We start from the raw sequence: 17,172 nt of genomic DNA on the forward strand, positions 1-17,172 counted from the left end.
AGGTGGGTTATCTTGTGATAAAAGGAAATCAGGTTTGATAAGGTATGATCATCAAAATCAGGACAACTACAGCAGGATACGGCACCACCTGAGCAAACTGAAGGGCATTCTGGTTAAATCAATAGTTACCCCTAAGCTCCAGAGATTATAAACAGCACAACAAAAAAAAATTCTGAAGGAACTGATCATGACAGCAGTATCATGCACTGTTCACTGCCAGTACACTCAGCAGCTGCTACAAAGTGCCAGTTTGGCACCACTCAGGCCTAACTGCCATGAGACCATTGACAGGTGGCTCAGGAGCTCATTTTACTTTTACACTTTTTTGTACACTTAACTAGAATGGGAATGACAGCTAGAGAAGTAACAAAAATAATTTTAAGGCCTTGACTTTTATTTTTAAGTGTCTGGAAAACTCAGTCTCCAGTACAAACTTAGAAGTATTATTGGTTATAGTTTCCCTGGCTTTTTAAACTTCATTTAACATAAAATGAGATACAAACTTTTCTAACTTATGAACTTCAAGAATGAATTGCAGTAAGACTGCTACAAGTATTCAGGGGTGGAGGGAGTAGACACCAAACTGTTTCTGAAAGAGAAGGCTTCTGGGAAGAACTTGCCAATCACATGATTAACACTTAACATTTACCTTTGTTAAGTTAGAAGTGATTCTGAAATGCCAAGATCTACTGGAAGAATCAAGCTTTTCTGCTCTGTTGTTTCACCTTCACTTTCCATTCAGCAGCTTCCTACTAACACCTGAAAGCAGATCCACATTAATTCACTACCTCTGATGGTGATAAGCTTAATGAGATGGTATGGTTTAAACCCCATCTACATTTAAAGTAGGAGTTAATAAATCACAATGAAGAAGAGTATCACTGGCTTCTGCTGATTAACTGATATGGCAATGCTGGCACCCATCTCTATCACTCACTATGGATAATGGCTCAATACCTGAATAAGAAGCTATAAAGCAAGCTAGAAAGATATACCCATCTTGTCTATACAAAAAACCAAAAAACAGCACCACCTTCTAAATGTGCACTTCTCAGTCCAGTGGCAGAATGAAAAAGGACATGCACAACACCAGCAGGTATTAAGGTTTTCTTCAAGGCAGAAGAGCCTGGCAAAAGAGAAGAAATGGCGCCTTGGAAAAGAAGTTAATTTTAACTACTGGATTTGGGCATGCTCCATACACAGGTTAAAGATCTTCCACCTGTTTGTGAGTTTGCTCACATAATCAACAACCTAGACACTACAAGGATCCAATCAACAAACAAAATCCAAGACCCTCCAGCCGTGTCAAGTATTTATTAAGCTCTCTTGCTACAGAAGAGATAGAAAGAGAGAACAAAATAGAAAACAGAAGAGAAGAAAGTATGTCTTAATTAATTGTGTGGAGAGCTGACACTGCAGCCCTTACATGTGGAAGGTGCAGAATAACCCTCATGCCATAGCATTTAACAGCAAACACTGCTTCACTACCCAAGTTTTAGCATTTCAAGTTTAAGAGAGCTGGACAATGGAAGCTTTAAAACTAAAAGGGATTAGGTAGCAGTACAATGAATTTATCTTCAATTTTTCATTTCTCAATCAGCACTCAGTTTTTCCCCTTAAGAGTTTTCAATATGAAAACCTGATGTGGAGAATCACACAGACAGTAATTTTCTCTTTAAAAAGTGAGTATAATTTTAATTGATCTACACGAGCCCCTCTTCTCCCAACTTCCCAACACTACTAGGTGAAAACAAGTTTTGGTACTCATATGTAAGAAGGAGGTTAAATACCAAAGTTAATCCCTTCAGAAGAAACACATTTTTGTGCGGAAGTGACAGTGGCATTTTAAGTGCCAGTGGCATTTTTAGTGCCAGTATGCAACTGGTTTATTGTAACACTACTTCAAATAAGAAAATACAAGGTATGCTGGACAATCATCCAGAGTTCTGACCAGCAAACCTGATAATCCCATGCAGCAGCAAAATGTTTGGTTTCCAAAAAGAAAAGAGTTCTGTCAGGCTGCTTTTCTGCAACATTCATTGTGTAAATAAACATGTAATTTTATGTTTTAATTTACAGAGACTGGATAATTCCACTTGTTCCAAACTCTACTTGTTTAAATATCTGATGTTTAAAATTAAGATATTCACTTAAGTCAGTCCTAAAATCCTCAGATTCAGCCTTCCATAAGGGCCCACAGTCCATTTTCAGAGATGTACCATGTATGTACAAAGATTTGCTCTTTCATTTTAGAAGTTGATAGCTTTGCCAAAGGATGCTGCTAGGTTTGCTTCCCTGAAGGCTTCTGACACTGTCTGTAGGGAGCAAGCACAGAAAGTTACAAGTCATTAACAGCTACATGGAGTAACAGCCTGGCTGTGTAATGGTGTTTAACAGCCCCTTCACAAAACACTTACTGGATGGGCATGGCAAACTCTGGCTACATCTTCACACGATGCTCCATATTCCATTGCAAGGGCAGCTTCATTCACCATTTCACCAGCACCCTGCAATTTAATGGTACTTGCAATTAGCACAAATTCTTAAGCAGTTGTGCACATTCTGCTGCATTAGTAGCAGCTTATAAATAAGCATTTTCTTCTAAAAAAGAGAAGTTATGGTTTAACCAGCACTTCATCTGTGCTATAATGTAAGTAATGTACTCTATTTAGTGACTGTGATTAAACCTAGCATAAATCTAAACATTGAGTGTTGTGCAAAAGCTAGGCATTTTTCCATGAAAGGAAACCTACCCAAAACTTCAATGATTCCCTGAAAAGTTAAAGAGGTAACTAGATCAAAAAAAAGGCATGTTACTACACCTACACCTTCATTTTTATTTGCTGTATTTATGCATATTTACTAAGAGAATATATATTTGAGGAGTCAAAATAGTTAAATCTCCTCTTAGATTTTTAGCACTCAGATCCACAACCATAAGATTCTTCCCCCAGTCCTTTCCCAATGAAGAAAATTAAAAATTAGATCTGCTGGTATGAGACAAAGTTGTGCTTCCTTTAAGGCATGTTGGTTTCTAAATTACTACAACTGCAAGAGAAATTAAGTTGCATAGAATCTTATTGAGATGAATTTGGTTAACTTGGCTTAACTTTTGTGTACAGAAAGCTGTACACAAAAATGTATGGAAGCGTTTCTGCAAACATATTTTAAAAAAATTACAGCTAAGAAACAAAACAGAGAAAGATTAGGGTCTAACTTTAGTTTAAAAAAAACAAAACAAAAAAAAAAAACTAAACAGGGAAAATCCCAAAGGTTTTTTACTCTAAATTCCATAAATTACTGATCCCAGATTTGGTGACTGCAGCATAAGATGACCACCCTTGCTGAGGTCTTTAGTTGGAGAGAAGGGAAAAAAGAAAACACCAATGAAAAAGACAAAGTCTTTTCAGCTCCTTCAACTTCCAAAAGATGAATCAACAATTTCTGCTGTTCTCTCAAGTACTTAGCAGTATTCATAAAAACAAAATGAAAAAAAAGACCACAACAAACACCAACACCAAAAACCTCACCACACAAAACTTGTCAAAGAAACAAAAAAAAAAAAAAAAAAAAAAGCTGGGCTTTTTTTTTCATTATACCTAAGGAACTAAAAAGTAGGAAGGAGGTTAGGGTGCAGAACAGAACTGGAAAAAACTATAAGTATGGAGAACTCAAACCTTCCTGTTTACAGACACCACTTCTAACTCAACAACTATGCAACACTAAATAAAAAGAATGTTACAAGGCTAAGAAAGCACAATTGAAGATACTTACTGAGCCTAAAATGTGAGCACCCAACATCCTGTCTGTTGACTTATGACTAAGTATCTTCACCATGCCATCTGTGTCAGCATTTGTCTTTGCTCTACTGTTCGCAGCAAATGGAAATTTCCCAACTTTGTATTCTACACCCTGCAAAAGAGATGTGTCACTGACTTAATGACCAACAAGAACAATGTAACCAACTGTTACATACATGAGGAGAAGCAAGGCACAACTCAAACAGGAGACCCAGGAATGCACGTGACCTATCATTGTAAATGGTGTAAGGACGTACAAAAAATATTAATTTGCAAACAAACAATATTCATGTCACAGAATGCATGAATGAGAACTGTGGTTCTTGGGAGAGTGGCATGCACAAGAGCATCATTCACTCACATCCCCTAACCCATAAATTCAAATGCAGAAATTTAGATAAAGTAGCTAGATAAACAACTAGGGAATGAAACCAAGCTCAAAGTCGAAAAACAGTTTTTGCTGGCAAAGAAAACAAACAGTACCTCTTCTTTGAGCTGTTCTTCTGACTTGCCCACCCAGGCCACTTCAGGGTGAGTGTAGATCACAGAGGGAACGCAGTTATAGTCAATGTGAACTGCTCCCCCAGCCATGCCTTCTACACAAAGAATGCCTTCATCCTCAGCCTTGTGGGCCAGCATAGGTCCAGCAACTACATCACCAATAGCATAGATGCTATCAGACCAATGAAACAGAATAAAACACTGTTTAAAAACATCCTAGCACATTTTGGCTACTGTACATAACAGTCTGTTTGAAACATGTTACTGAAAATTCTAATAAAAACAGATTAAAATACTTCATTTTAGCAGTTTCCACAGAATGACCACACTTCAAGAGGTACTTAGTGACATGAAATTCACAGTGACTTTTAAATTACAAAACTCCAAAGGCTGACTAAAATTTTTTAGCTACTGAAATGATAGTATATATTGAGTTTTCTTTACAGAAAAGGAAAATATGTTCTGTTATTAAAAAACAGAAGTGCTTTAGTAAGTTAAACTTTAAAAATAAGTGTTCTGCACTAAAAAAAAAGAGGAAAAACATCAGTCTTACTTACTTTGGAATCTTGGTTTGGAATCTGTTGTTGACTGGAATTCTTCCCTTCTTATCAAGTTCTATTCCCATTTCCTCAAGACCTAGATCTTTTGTAAAAGGGCGCCTACCGATGCAAACTAGGAGCACATCACAAGTTAACACTTCTGCCTTGCCACCAGCAGCAGCTTCAACACTACAGCAAAACAAAAAGCAAAAATGCTAAGCTGTAAACTTGTAGCCTTATCTCTCTGGCTAGTAACTAATAAGACCCAAGATGGTGAAATCCTGGCTGGGCCCAAAGCATTTCACTCAGCCCGGCCCAGGCTTCCTCCTTGCAAGAGTTCAGCAGTGGAAGAGGGAGGAAGGGGCAACACCTCTTACTGCATTTCCTAACAACTGTCAGGGAGAAAATCAGGGTGTAATTTCAACAGCAAGTAGCATGATCTGATTGGATCGAATCTGTACAGGAAAGTCATTGCTCCTGAGCACTTGCTACCCAAAGTATATATATTTTGTATATGCTATATACACTTTGGGGTGGGGTAGGGCCATGTATTCTGAGCAAGCTTTCTCCTGGCTCAGGAACCAAACACCTGTTGGCAGCTGCCATGCATCCCAGGCATCCCTCAAGTGCATCTGGTCTTTAACTGCACCCAGAACAAGTTCAGTTCACGTCATCTGAGAGCACAAGAACCAAAGCATGGCAAGTGAGGATAACTGGAAGTGTGGGTCAAAAGCACACTCTGAACCAAAATGATACCCTAAAAGTAGAAACAGACTACATGAGAGATCCAACCAGCATCAGCATGGCATGCAAAGAAGCCCAAATCCTGGACCTTTAGAGTGATGGATGACAGACTGTCCCAAGCTACAGTGATCCAGCAATTAAAAGTCTCCATAGTAAGTCTCCAGTGAAAAAACATTTAAGCTTGTTTTCGTGAAGTAACATCAAGCAATTTTTAAATGACAGTCTCTGCATAGAGAATCCATAACCACAAACAGTACTAGTGCATACTTATGGATTTTTACAAAGCAAGTTTGCTTTATGTGTTTCTATATTAACTGTTCATGTATAAAACTTCAAAGGTCTTGAGTAAGACCATTAAAATAAATTCTTTGTGTAGTTTCATTTATTTCTGTTCAAGAACAATAATATCTCTTCCAGGCTTATCCTAAGACAAGTATGTAGTCAAGAATTAATGGCTTCAAATGACTGTAAGAACAATCATGGTATTTATGCTAGTTATACCAGAAGCAAATATCTTCCATGAAAATAACGATTTAGAGCTCTGTTTTTATTACTGATCTCACTGTAACAGTGGTTTTATGCCAGAATGTCCTCAAGTCAATGGAACCTCTCCTGTATAAGCAACTCAGGACTAAATAAACTCAAAATTATGAGCTCTGTAAGTTGTTAAAGAAGGATAAACATTTCATTGCACTAAAGAATTAATTTTCATTCCTGTTTAAAAAACAGTATCAGACTGTATTTTTAAATAGGTTTGATGGATTGGGAGGAAGAATAAATTTTGCATTCCTTTAGTTTTATGTTAAACACTTACGCTACATCTATTTTTCCATCTGGTCTCTTGGTAGCACCAGTGACTTTGGTGTTCAGTTTAAACTTGAATCCCTGCTTCTGAAGAATGCGCTGGAAGTTTTTAGAGATCTCCATGTCAATTCCCATTCCCCCAACATGGCCCATGAACTCAACAGCTGTCACATCTGCACCCAGGCGCTGCCAAACTGAGCCCTGCAGGTAAACAATGCAGGTAAAAAGAGATTTTGAAAAGCAAATTTCAGATACTTTTACTCTAATATTTACAACAGACTGTAAACTCTTCTAAAGCAGGATAACATGTAACAGCAAACTGATCAGTTTCTACAAACATGATGTAAAATAAAACAAGTTCAACTTCCCCCAACCTTTCCATGAAAAGATTTCATTGTTTATTTACAGACACAAAACTTCCATGATCGAATTCAGGGAATTAGGCTTTTAAGGAAATAGCTAACAAAATCACTAAATATAACTCATGTATGTTTTATACTATAGGTAGAGAAGAAATTCAAAATCAAAGAATCTGAAAGGAAAACCCAAAGGGAATTGCTTGTGGTGCCCTAATACCACTACTAATTAATCAAAACAATATCACATTAAGGAAATTTTACACAACAAAATGGAGCTTCTGCTGGCCCTGTCTGTATTTATAACCTTAACCATGATCATCAGTCTCACCAACAAAACCCACATACACCCTGGAGGTATCTACCTACAGTTACCCACATCCACCCAATACAGAATTTCACTTTGCTTACTCTTTCCCAGCTTATTAGTCAGCAGGTTAAGCAACCACCTGGCAGATGGGCACAGATTCAAGCAGCTGCAAGACCAGCAAATACAAATTCTTTTTGAAATGTGTAGGTGTGAGGTAAAAGGATTCAGACCACAGTGAACTACACAGTGACTACTTCTGGCTGATAGAATATGAACTACCAGATCACATTAATCATCTCTTGAGATTAACTACTAAACACAAGAATTCACCTGATTACCCTGGCATTCCCTCACATCCCTACCCCTCCAAAAGAGAAAAATAATTATGCAAGACCCTGGATGTTCCTCTCTAATTTCTTTGCTTATCTAACCAGCTGCAGAAGTACTGACCCAACAAACACTTATCCCAGCTTTTCTGGTAAAAAATGGAGCTAGCAGGCTATGAAGTCTGAACAGACTGAAGAGACAACAACTCACTGAACTGTTAAAGCACAGCAAAACCATCAAATACAGCCACAAAATAACACATTTTTCTTTTTCAAATTAAAAGTCAAGTGGTTTAAACATCCTCTCACCAGTTCCACACCAATGACTCCTGCACCAATGACAACCATCTTTTCAGGAACTTGTTTCAGTGACAGCGCACCAGTGGATGACACAATGGTATCTTCATCAATCTAATGACAAAGAAATGCACAAAGGGAGGTTTGCAACCTCTTTCACATATTCTATACAAAACACCTTTAACATATTCTATACAAAACACACACAGCATGAAGTGCAGTCAGGTGCAAACCATTATTGCACATTAAACTGTGTGGCTATGAGACACTGAAAAGGAAGTACAATGAAGTTCAGATACGTACAGTAATTCCAGGGAAGGGAGCCACTTCTGAGCCTGTGGCTATGAGTATGTTCTTTGTGTTGATAACTTGTGTGCTGCCATCCTCTTTAGTTGCAGTGACTTGGTTTTTGCCAGTTATTTTTCCAAACCCAGATACATGTACAACCTTTAATAATCAGAACACAGTGAAGTCAGGTTCAAATAAGTTAGGCTACATTTCACCTGATTCTCACTAATGCTTAGAGATGCTGCTAAAACATCTCTCTCCATCTCTATCTGGTACAAATCACAAAGTAACTGCATGCTAGTAGGAATAGTAATGGTATAGTATTCCTTTAAGCAGATTAAGAATGAAGGCACTAAGCATTTAAAAGTTTTCTGGAAGAGAAGCATCCAAATTCTGCCCTTGTCATATCAGTCACTCTAATTTATGTGGCAATGAGAAAATGTAAAAAGTAAGAAATTCAGATTTAAAAAATGGATATATCTCAGTATATAATCCAAACTAACCTTGTTTTGTTTAAATAAATGAGCAATTCCACCTGTTAAGGCCTTCACTGCACTACTCTTCTGTTCCATCATCTTCTCTAGATTCAAACGGAGTCCTGTAACTAAAGTTAAAGCAAAACAACTTATATCAAGCATTAAAACAACTTACAAACTTACATCAAGCACTGCAGTGTGTAATGTTAAAAGAGCTAATCTCAACACAGTTAACAGCTGGCACAGAAAGATGTGCTGAATGGCCCCACTATATGCTAAAGGTTACATTCAACAACTGCTATGCTGAAAATCAATATTGCACTTTTCAGCTATAACTTATCTGTCCAATATTCAGAGTGCAAAGAGCAGACACATTCCTAAGCCTCCAAATGACAGATAAAGGATATTATTTATAACTCTAAAAATGTTCTGACCAGAAACTAATCAGATTTGAAAGACTAAATTTACTTCTTGGTGGAAACCACTTATGCAACAGGCAATGAGAGCTCTTCACTCACTTTCAATTCCTCTATTAGCGAAATCTTTTCCATGGGCCAAGTGATACAGATGTGAGTTGTTCAGCAAGGCCTAAAACAGACACACAAAAATGTGGATTTGGACATACATTCCATATACAACATAAAAGAGTATTTATTATAAGGAAAAATAATGATGCTATTTGCAAAATGTTCTCACTATTGCTCAATATTTACATATTTGAAAAGGTGTATTTCAATCACAGAACTTGTACACATTAGCTCCTACTGAAACATTCAATGAAGTTACACACTTTATCTAGAAACAGAAAACAGTTAAATCAACATCTATCCTTTTTGCTCACTTCACCATAGAAACTGATAATTAAATCTACAGAGATTTCAAAAAAAAAGGAACAGATCAAATAGAGGAAGAGAAAAATAACTGTGACTGATGGCCAAAGAGAAGATACAGAATAACTGGATGAGGAAAATCTATACTAAAATGCCTGTCAAGATTTTAACCTGTGTAGACATATATGAGTTAAATTTTGAGGTTTTGTGCTGAAGTTTCTGTAACTGCATAGCCAGCCAAGCTGAAGCTGCATGGCTTGGAGCTAGCTCAGGTACATGGATCTTGCAAATTCTTAGGTAAAATTAGAATGGTTTTTATATGGAGGGCTAAAAATTAGTAGCTTCAAATTCAGAAGCTTGATAATTGTATTTTGATAAGAAATAGCAATATAGTTAAGGTAGGATCTTACTAAGAATATTGATTCGTTATAGCCACCCCAAATATGAAATTATCTATATCTTTGCAAGGACAAAGTGAGTTTGCACAGACTTAAATCTAAAGTAGGCACAGTAGAAGATTCAAAGGGCATTTTGAAATACTTGCCTTATCTACATATGTGTAAAACTAATACTATCAAAATAAGATAATTCTATTTTTTATAATTTTTATCAACTGTCGTTAAAAGTAATTTCTCTACTTTACATAAGTGTCCCAGCCCCAAATCTGTAACAGTCACATTACTTAAAAGATGCAGCCACTGCTTAAGACATTAGCAACTAGAAAGGAAAAAAAAAAATCCATGCCCAAGGTATTATTTTGGGTGGTTTTCTGGAAAAGAATATTTGAATCATTTGTTACTGCCTTGGTGTACACAGCCTACGTATCCTCTTTTTAAGTTTACTGCAATTCAAATGAATTCTAGATAGCATTCAAGTTTAGCCATGGGTTCAACAGTATTTTCATAAGAAAGGATAAAGAAATAATAGGGTACTTGAGAAGCAGATCCCAGCAGTAGTTTCAAACTTTCAAGGTAGCACTGTGTGGATTAACATGTTTCATTGGTGCTTCAATATATTAAGATCCTCTGAACCTCATTAAAATGATTACTAAAATGTTTAGAAAAATTAATATAAATTTTAAAAAACCCTTAGTATTTATACTGTATTTCCTCCTCCCATGCTAATGGAGCCTTTTGAGCAAAAGGATTAGAAACAGCAACACAGTTAGGAGGGATCTTGCTAAGAATGTTATGTCTGTTACTACAGCCATCACAAACATGGCCTTAGCAGTCTTCCTCCACCTGCTGGGTGCTATTGAGGCAGATTCCCCAGCAACAGCTGGGGTCTGAAATTACTTTAAACTAGACTGACAACGTCAAATAGAAGTTCTTATTAATTTCTTCTTGTTTCTCCTTTCTTTCAGAGTGCATGTGCTGGACTCAGCTCTTTCTCTCCACATCTGTCTTACTCCACACTCCACAGCCTCACCCTGCAGGCCACTCTTACATGGACATCCATCTTGAGAAACTCCTTCCTGATCTCCTTCCAAGTGAAGCACATCGTGTCAGCTGCTTTTAATGAAGCTATGACAAACATGCAACTTACCTTGGATGGAATACATCCAACATTCAAACAGGTTCCCCCTAATGTTGCATTTTTTTCTACACAGACAGTCTGAGGAAAAACAACAGAGGGGAAAAAAAAAAGAATTTTTTAGTAATACTCTGCCACCATTTCCTTATGGGCTCTCACAATTTAGAACTGATGACAAAGACATTTGGCTACTTGTCTAGTAATTCTACCTCTACAGGTGTCCCATTAATTTAATTCCTAGATTTATTTTACAGCTCATGTTTTCTGTCCCTCATTTTTTGTTAACTTAAAACCCACAAAATAGCTCCTTGCAACCAAATTCTCTACCAAACTGCACCAGTTTACTGTCTGCAAACAACAGCCACTGCACAATTCATACAAGTGCTACTTTTATGCATTTCTGTAGTCCTACCACAAAAATCTACAAAGTAAATAATAAATACAAGACTCAGTCCAATGAAAGATGTTCCCCTAACAATTACAGAAAAAACTGCTAGAAGCAAAACATGTAAATCATGTGAAGATTCATAAAAACAAGAAAACAACTGGTAAGTGAACTGGCATAGATTAAAATCCCATGGAGCTATCTTTTCTTTCAAGAAAACAAAACAGAACAAAACCCCCAAGACACAAACAACATTTCCTCCCAGTGCTATAAAGTTGTACCAACACCTATAAAGAGAGAAAAAACAAAAATGAAGTACAGCAAAACCAAACAAAAATAAGGTCAATAACAACAGGGATGGAAAATATTTCATCTCCTTCTCATTAAGCTGACAATATTAAAGTGTGCAAAGGACAAAAACAACTGCCAAAACTTCATTTAAAAACAGATCACTGGGAGAAAATGAAGGAGAGCAAAGGAAGATCTCCTTCAGAGAAGGAATTGTACAAGCAAAGGAACTGGCATCTCCTTCTTTGGAAGGTCCACACATATTCAAAATAATTGTAACCTTGGTTCACACTCTTGAGAGCTCCAGTCCACTGAGAGGCAACTACCTAGGTGAAAACCTTTCACAATTTCTTTAAATTGTTGCTTTTGTGCTAAGGTGGGTGATGGTAACATGAAGAGCAGAATTCACCAAATCAAATCACAGGAACATTCTGAGCCATGCTCATCCCCTACCTCCCCTTCCTCTTGTTTTAAGCACATGAGTACATGAAACACAACACAAGGGCTTTAAAAGCTGCACCATGGATCAAACAGCACCAGACTGCTCCTACCTTTACCCAACAAGGATGTTCTGCCTCATCCATTTCACATAAACTTCACTGACAAGGCCAAGCAAAGCTTTGGGGAAGCCAAAACCCAGAGAACACTACAGGCAACAACATGGGATGCTGCAGTGCTGATACAAGGGCTCAATGCTTGTGCCAGTAGAAATAGCACTAAAACTGAAATCTAAGTAACTCAGTAGAGCAGAATTAGGTTCTTCCATGAATGGTGTAACTATACAATCTTTTTGCCAGTCTACTAAAAACATTCTACATGTTTATTCAATGATAATGGTGACATGCACAAGTATGTCCAAGCACTTTCTCCTCTCTTACTAGCTGTGAAACAGTGTAACAATTATTTTTTACTATGATGAAAAAGAGAATCCAGGGCAATTTTTAACCCCCTTGTGCATGGTATCCTACTGTTAATCACAGATATGAAGGACTCAAGGACAGTACTGTTCCAACAAAAGCTGCTTTATAGCCAGCCACAAAAATAGCTTTGGAATACTCAAACATGAACTCACGTGGCAGAAGGCCACAATCTTTATTAAAACCTGCATCACTGAGCACCTTTTATTCTCAGGTTACTAGCTAAGTAACCACATACCTTCAGAAGCAAGAGTAATTACTATGACAAAATAGTAATTCACAAAGATGTGCAAAGACAATTCAGTTATTTTGCTCTAGGTCACAGGCAGATGTACAACTTAATGGAATCTCAAACACTTATATTTTGGTACAGTCACATATTAGAAGGCTAAAAGATGCCCAAAAAGATGTTACTGACACCCAGTTGTGGGGGTACTGACCAATGAGGGACAACACTCAGAATTACAGACAAATTCAGTTTGAAGGGACCTCCTTAGGAGGCCATCTACTCAAACCTCCTTGTCCAAACACAGTCAACATCAAAGACATTGAGGGAGGTGACTCCCCCTCTACTCTGCCCTCATGAGACCCCACCTGGAGTACTGTGTCCAGCCCTGTGGCCTCCAACACAACACAACACAGATCTGGACCTGCTGGAGCAAGCCTGGAGGAGGCCACCAAGCTGCTCACAGTGCTGGAGCAGCTGTCCCATGAAGACAGGTTGAGAAGGCTCTGGAGAGACCTCACAGCAGCCCTGGAGTATCTAAAGGGGGCTTGCAAGAAGGCTGGAGAGGGACATTTCACAAGGACAGGGACAGAAACAGCCTTAAGCTGAAGGGCACAGATTTAGATCAGCTCTTAGGAAGGAATTCTTTACTGTGGGGGTGGTGAGGCACAGGAATGGGCTGTCCAGGTGCCCCAGCCATGAATGTTCAAGGCCAGGCTGGATGTCTCTCAGTAACAGGGTCTAGTGGAAGGTGTCCCTGTCCATGGCAGGGGAGTTGGAACAAGGCCAGCTTTAACATCCCTCCCAACCCAAACCATTCTGTGTTCCATGATGCAGCACATGGCTCAGGGCCCTGTACAGCCAAGTTCTGAAAATACTGAAAGATGAAGACTACACACTGCATGGGCCCCCCATTCCTGTGCCTCACTGGAACTCATCACCAGGAGCTCATTTTGGCCATGAAGTCTATTTTAGGTAATTCAGAAACATTGTGACATACCAACAGCAGAAACCTGCTCAAGACTGCTAGCAACACCTTCTCAGAGTTCCAGATAATTATGAGAACAATAATGCAGTGCCAAGAGTGTTAGTTGGCCTCATATTAAGAAGTGAAGGCAAAAAAATACCCTGAAGTCACATTCTGTATTTTTGTAAGTTTAGAAACATCTGAAATATATTATACACATCCAACTCTCACAATACTTAATTGACACACCACTAGTACACATCAGACATAAAGTGCCTCTTCTGAAAGGCACTCAAAGACAACAAGCAGAACAGAGATTAACATAATTAAATGTAATTAAGATACTACAGTATTTCTACACACATTTTTGCCTCTAAAATTCTCATTTGCCAGCAGAATTTCACTAATCACATTCAAAAAGCATATCAGTTGAATATGGCTTTTTCTCCTTCTGAGCTCCCTCAGTCTGTTCTTCAGAACAGTTTTCCACCAGTCTTTTTGTCAGTCATGATCACTTTATTTTTCCCTTTGTTGAGGGAAAAATTTCTGCATAGCACTGTTTCCCCACCTTCTCTTTCACAAGAGTATAAGCCCACCTTATTTTATTACCAGTTCCAACCAAAAGTAAGCTGTCCTAAGCAGCTCTGTCAGTAGCAGGGCTACAGATAGTAATACAGTCAGATCTCCATTTCAAATTCTGCATATTGTAGGTAAGCAAGGTAAAGAAAGATTAGCAAAAGATGTCTACAGCATCTGGCGGCCCAAGACGTGACAGAAGGATTACAGTGTCACACAGATACCTTTGAACTTAACCTGGATGAGTATTGTGCAATCTGAGTGAGGTCTCACCTTAAACCCAAGCTGAGCTGCTTTGATAGCAGCAACATATCCTCCAGGCCCAGAGCCAATGACGGTGACATCGGCATCAACTGAAACAGAGGACAGCTGGGTTACTGCTCTTCAGCAGAATAACTGTGCATTAAGAATTATGCAAGTTAATGAAATAGGATTAGACAAGGAAGCTACATCTCATATTTGAAAATAACTTTATGGACACAGTGAAAGGTTGCCTAAAAGTACTCATTCCACAATAACCAGACTTAAATTTCACAAGGAAAATAATGTAAAATGACATCAAGAAACTGAATTTCCCATCCTTCTTGCTCTAAAGTCTTTAAGAACTTAACCCAAGATGTCTCAATAGTTTACTGTAACATCTTTTCCAACATAGGTTCTATTGATGTTTAGCACCAATCATAAATGCTTACTGAATGCCACAAATTTATAAAGGGGAAAACATGGCTGCAATAGTTATCTGTGCAAACTCTATTGATTATAAAGCAGTGGAAGCTATGAACTTTGTACCTAGCCCATATCTTGTAACCACAATCTCTTTTAGAATATTAATTAACATATGAACAGTGATGGTGAACTTCAACTTCTATTTACAGCTTTAGCTTGAAATCAAATTATGAAAATAAACCACAGTTTTCATCTGGAAGGCTGATTTCTGAGTTTGAAGTATTGTTTTGCTTTTTGTGGAGGTTTGGGTTGGTGGGGGTTTTTTCGTCCAAAACAGGTTTCTCACAAGAAATTACCTTGATCAGCATAGGACCTTTGTGGCACTGCACAAACTCCCTGAAGACCATGATGAATTCGATCAAAATGGCTTCTCTAGAAAGGATAAAAAAATAATAAAAAGAACCCCTTGGTTTTACAAGTTTCTGTCTATCCCTGAGGGAAAATAAGCATTCAGCCACACACAGATGAATACACAGTTACTGTCACCAGTAACCAAAACAGGAACAGCAGGACTGAAGCACAGCGGGCACTGACCGGAACCAGAGGCAGAAGTTGCTCTGCCACTCACCTGCTCTGTCACCTCAGTCTGTCATCACACCTGTTCTCAGGTCACTCTCACCTCAGGCTCACCTCTAACTACAAAACTCTTTCAACTCTCAAACCACATCATGACATAAATTAGATATCCAAAGAGTTTATGAAGAGTCTTGTTCTGTAACCAACCCCTTCAGCCATTTCCTATGAACAGGCAGCTGGATCTCATAGGAGGTTCGGGAGAGCAAGTTTTTTTAACCTTCACGAAAAAGTAATGGGACAGCACAGAGCAGCTGCTACAAACACATCGAGGGCCGATCACGCTGTAACTGGAGTAGACAATGTCCCTGGAAACATTTGCGAAGTCCCCAGCACCGCAGCCCAAAAGCTGGGGCCGGCTGACGGCGGCGCCTTTTGCAGCCACCACGGCCGCGGCCTCCCGCGGGCTGGGACACCGGGACACCGGCACCGACAACGCGCACGACAGCTGGTCCCCGCCGCTCACGGACCCTGAGGGCCGCCACCGCTGCCACCACTCGCCTCACCCGAGCGGCGAGGGACGGGGACAGCGGAGCAGGGAGGGCAGCGCGGCCAAGGCCCGCGCCAGCCTCAAGGCGCCACTCTGGCCCCGCCCGCCCTCACGCACGCCCCCGGCGGGCTAAGGGGTCTGAAGAAAGCCCAGGCCCAGGCTGCCCGGCGCGGCTTCCGTCCCTTGTCCCCTCCCTTGCCCTCGCCTCGCCGCCCCGCCGGTGCCGTACCCGAGCGAGCGCGCAGGAGACACGGCCCCAGCGCTGCATGTCGGCGGTGCCGCCGCGCCCCGGCCGCTCAAGGACTCCGCGGTCGCGCGCAGGCGCAGGCGCAGTGCCGGGCGGGGCGGGGCCAGGCGGGCGCCGGGGCCTCAGCGCCGGGGGGAGCCCCGAGCTCTGAGCGCGGTCCCGGCCAGCCCCGCTGCCAGGGCACGGTCACTGCGCTGGTGACACCGGAGCACATCCCGGCGGGTCCGGAATGTCTCCGGAGAGGGAGACTCCGCCACCGCCCTGGGCAGCCTGTTCCAGTGCTCTGCCGCCCTCAACGTAAGGAAGTTCTTCCTCATGCTGAGGTGGAACTTCTTGTGTTTCACTTTATGGCCGCTGCTCCACTTCCTGTCGCCGGCACCACTAAAAAGAATCTAGCACATCCTCTTGGCACCAGTTTTTGAGATGTCTCTAGAATCAGAGACTTACAGAATGTGCTGAGTTGAAAGGGCCCATCAGGATCCAGCTCCTGGCCCTGCACAGGACACCCCAAGAGTCTCACCCTGTCCCCTGAGAGCATTGTGCAAATTCTTCTATAACTTTGTCACACTGGTGCTGTGACCACTTCCCTGGGGACCCTGTTCAGTGCCCAACGGCCCTCTGGGTGCAGAAACTTTTTCTAATACCCAATCTAAACCTCCCCTGACTCAGTTTCATGATGTTTCCTTGAGTCCTGTCACTGATCATGAGAATGAAGAGATTGGTACCTGCCTGTCTACTTCCCCTCATAAGAATGTTCAAGACCACAATATGGTCTCCCCTCAGTCTCCTCCAGGCTGAACAGACCAAGTGGCATCATAAATGCTCATAAATCTCCTCATAAGGCTTCTCCTTCAGACCCTTCATCATCCTCATGGCTTCCTTTGGATGCTCTCTAATAACTCAATGTCTTTTTTATATTGTGGTGCCCAAAACCGCTCCTGGGATTTGAAGTGACACTGGCCCAGTGCAGAGC

The 17,172-nt window shown here is 40.2% G+C and overlaps 1 protein-coding gene across 1 annotated transcript; it reads right to left on the reverse strand.

Moving 5' to 3' along the window:
* Positions 1-1,300: 1,300 nt before the first annotated feature.
* On the reverse strand, positions 1,301-16,330 carry DLD (dihydrolipoamide dehydrogenase). The gene is made up of 14 exons (XM_005481890.4): positions 16,182-16,330; positions 15,186-15,261; positions 14,437-14,516; positions 10,817-10,885; positions 8,960-9,029; positions 8,469-8,569; positions 7,981-8,124; positions 7,690-7,791; positions 6,399-6,589; positions 4,859-5,029; positions 4,284-4,473; positions 3,775-3,912; positions 2,418-2,507; positions 1,301-2,315 (listed from the first exon to the last, which is right to left on the reverse strand). The coding sequence occupies exons 1-14, from the start codon at positions 16,218-16,220 to the stop codon at positions 2,250-2,252; spliced, it is 1,527 nt and encodes a 508-aa protein (XP_005481947.1). The 5' UTR covers positions 16,221-16,330; the 3' UTR covers positions 1,301-2,249.
* Positions 16,331-17,172: the final 842 nt, after the last annotated feature.

The sequence above is a fragment of the Zonotrichia albicollis genome, chromosome 4, assembly GCF_047830755.1.
Source record: "Zonotrichia albicollis isolate bZonAlb1 chromosome 4, bZonAlb1.hap1, whole genome shotgun sequence".
In the NCBI taxonomy this organism is placed as follows: Eukaryota; Metazoa; Chordata; class Aves; order Passeriformes; family Passerellidae; genus Zonotrichia; species Zonotrichia albicollis.

Bases quoted from the DNA above. Each gene is read 5' to 3' on its own strand.
- DLD (XM_005481890.4), bottom strand. From the start codon at position 16,220: ATGCAGCGCTGGGGCCGTGTCTCCTGCGCGCTCGCTCGG. The intron at 7,792-7,980 runs GTACGTATCTGA...CTTTGTCATTAG, and splicing joins CTCCCTTCCCTGGAATTACT to ATTGATGAAGATACCATTGT. The intron at 4,474-4,858 runs GTAAGTAAGACT...TTGGTCTGATAG, and splicing joins TTCCAAACCAAGATTCCAAA to CATCTATGCTATTGGTGATG.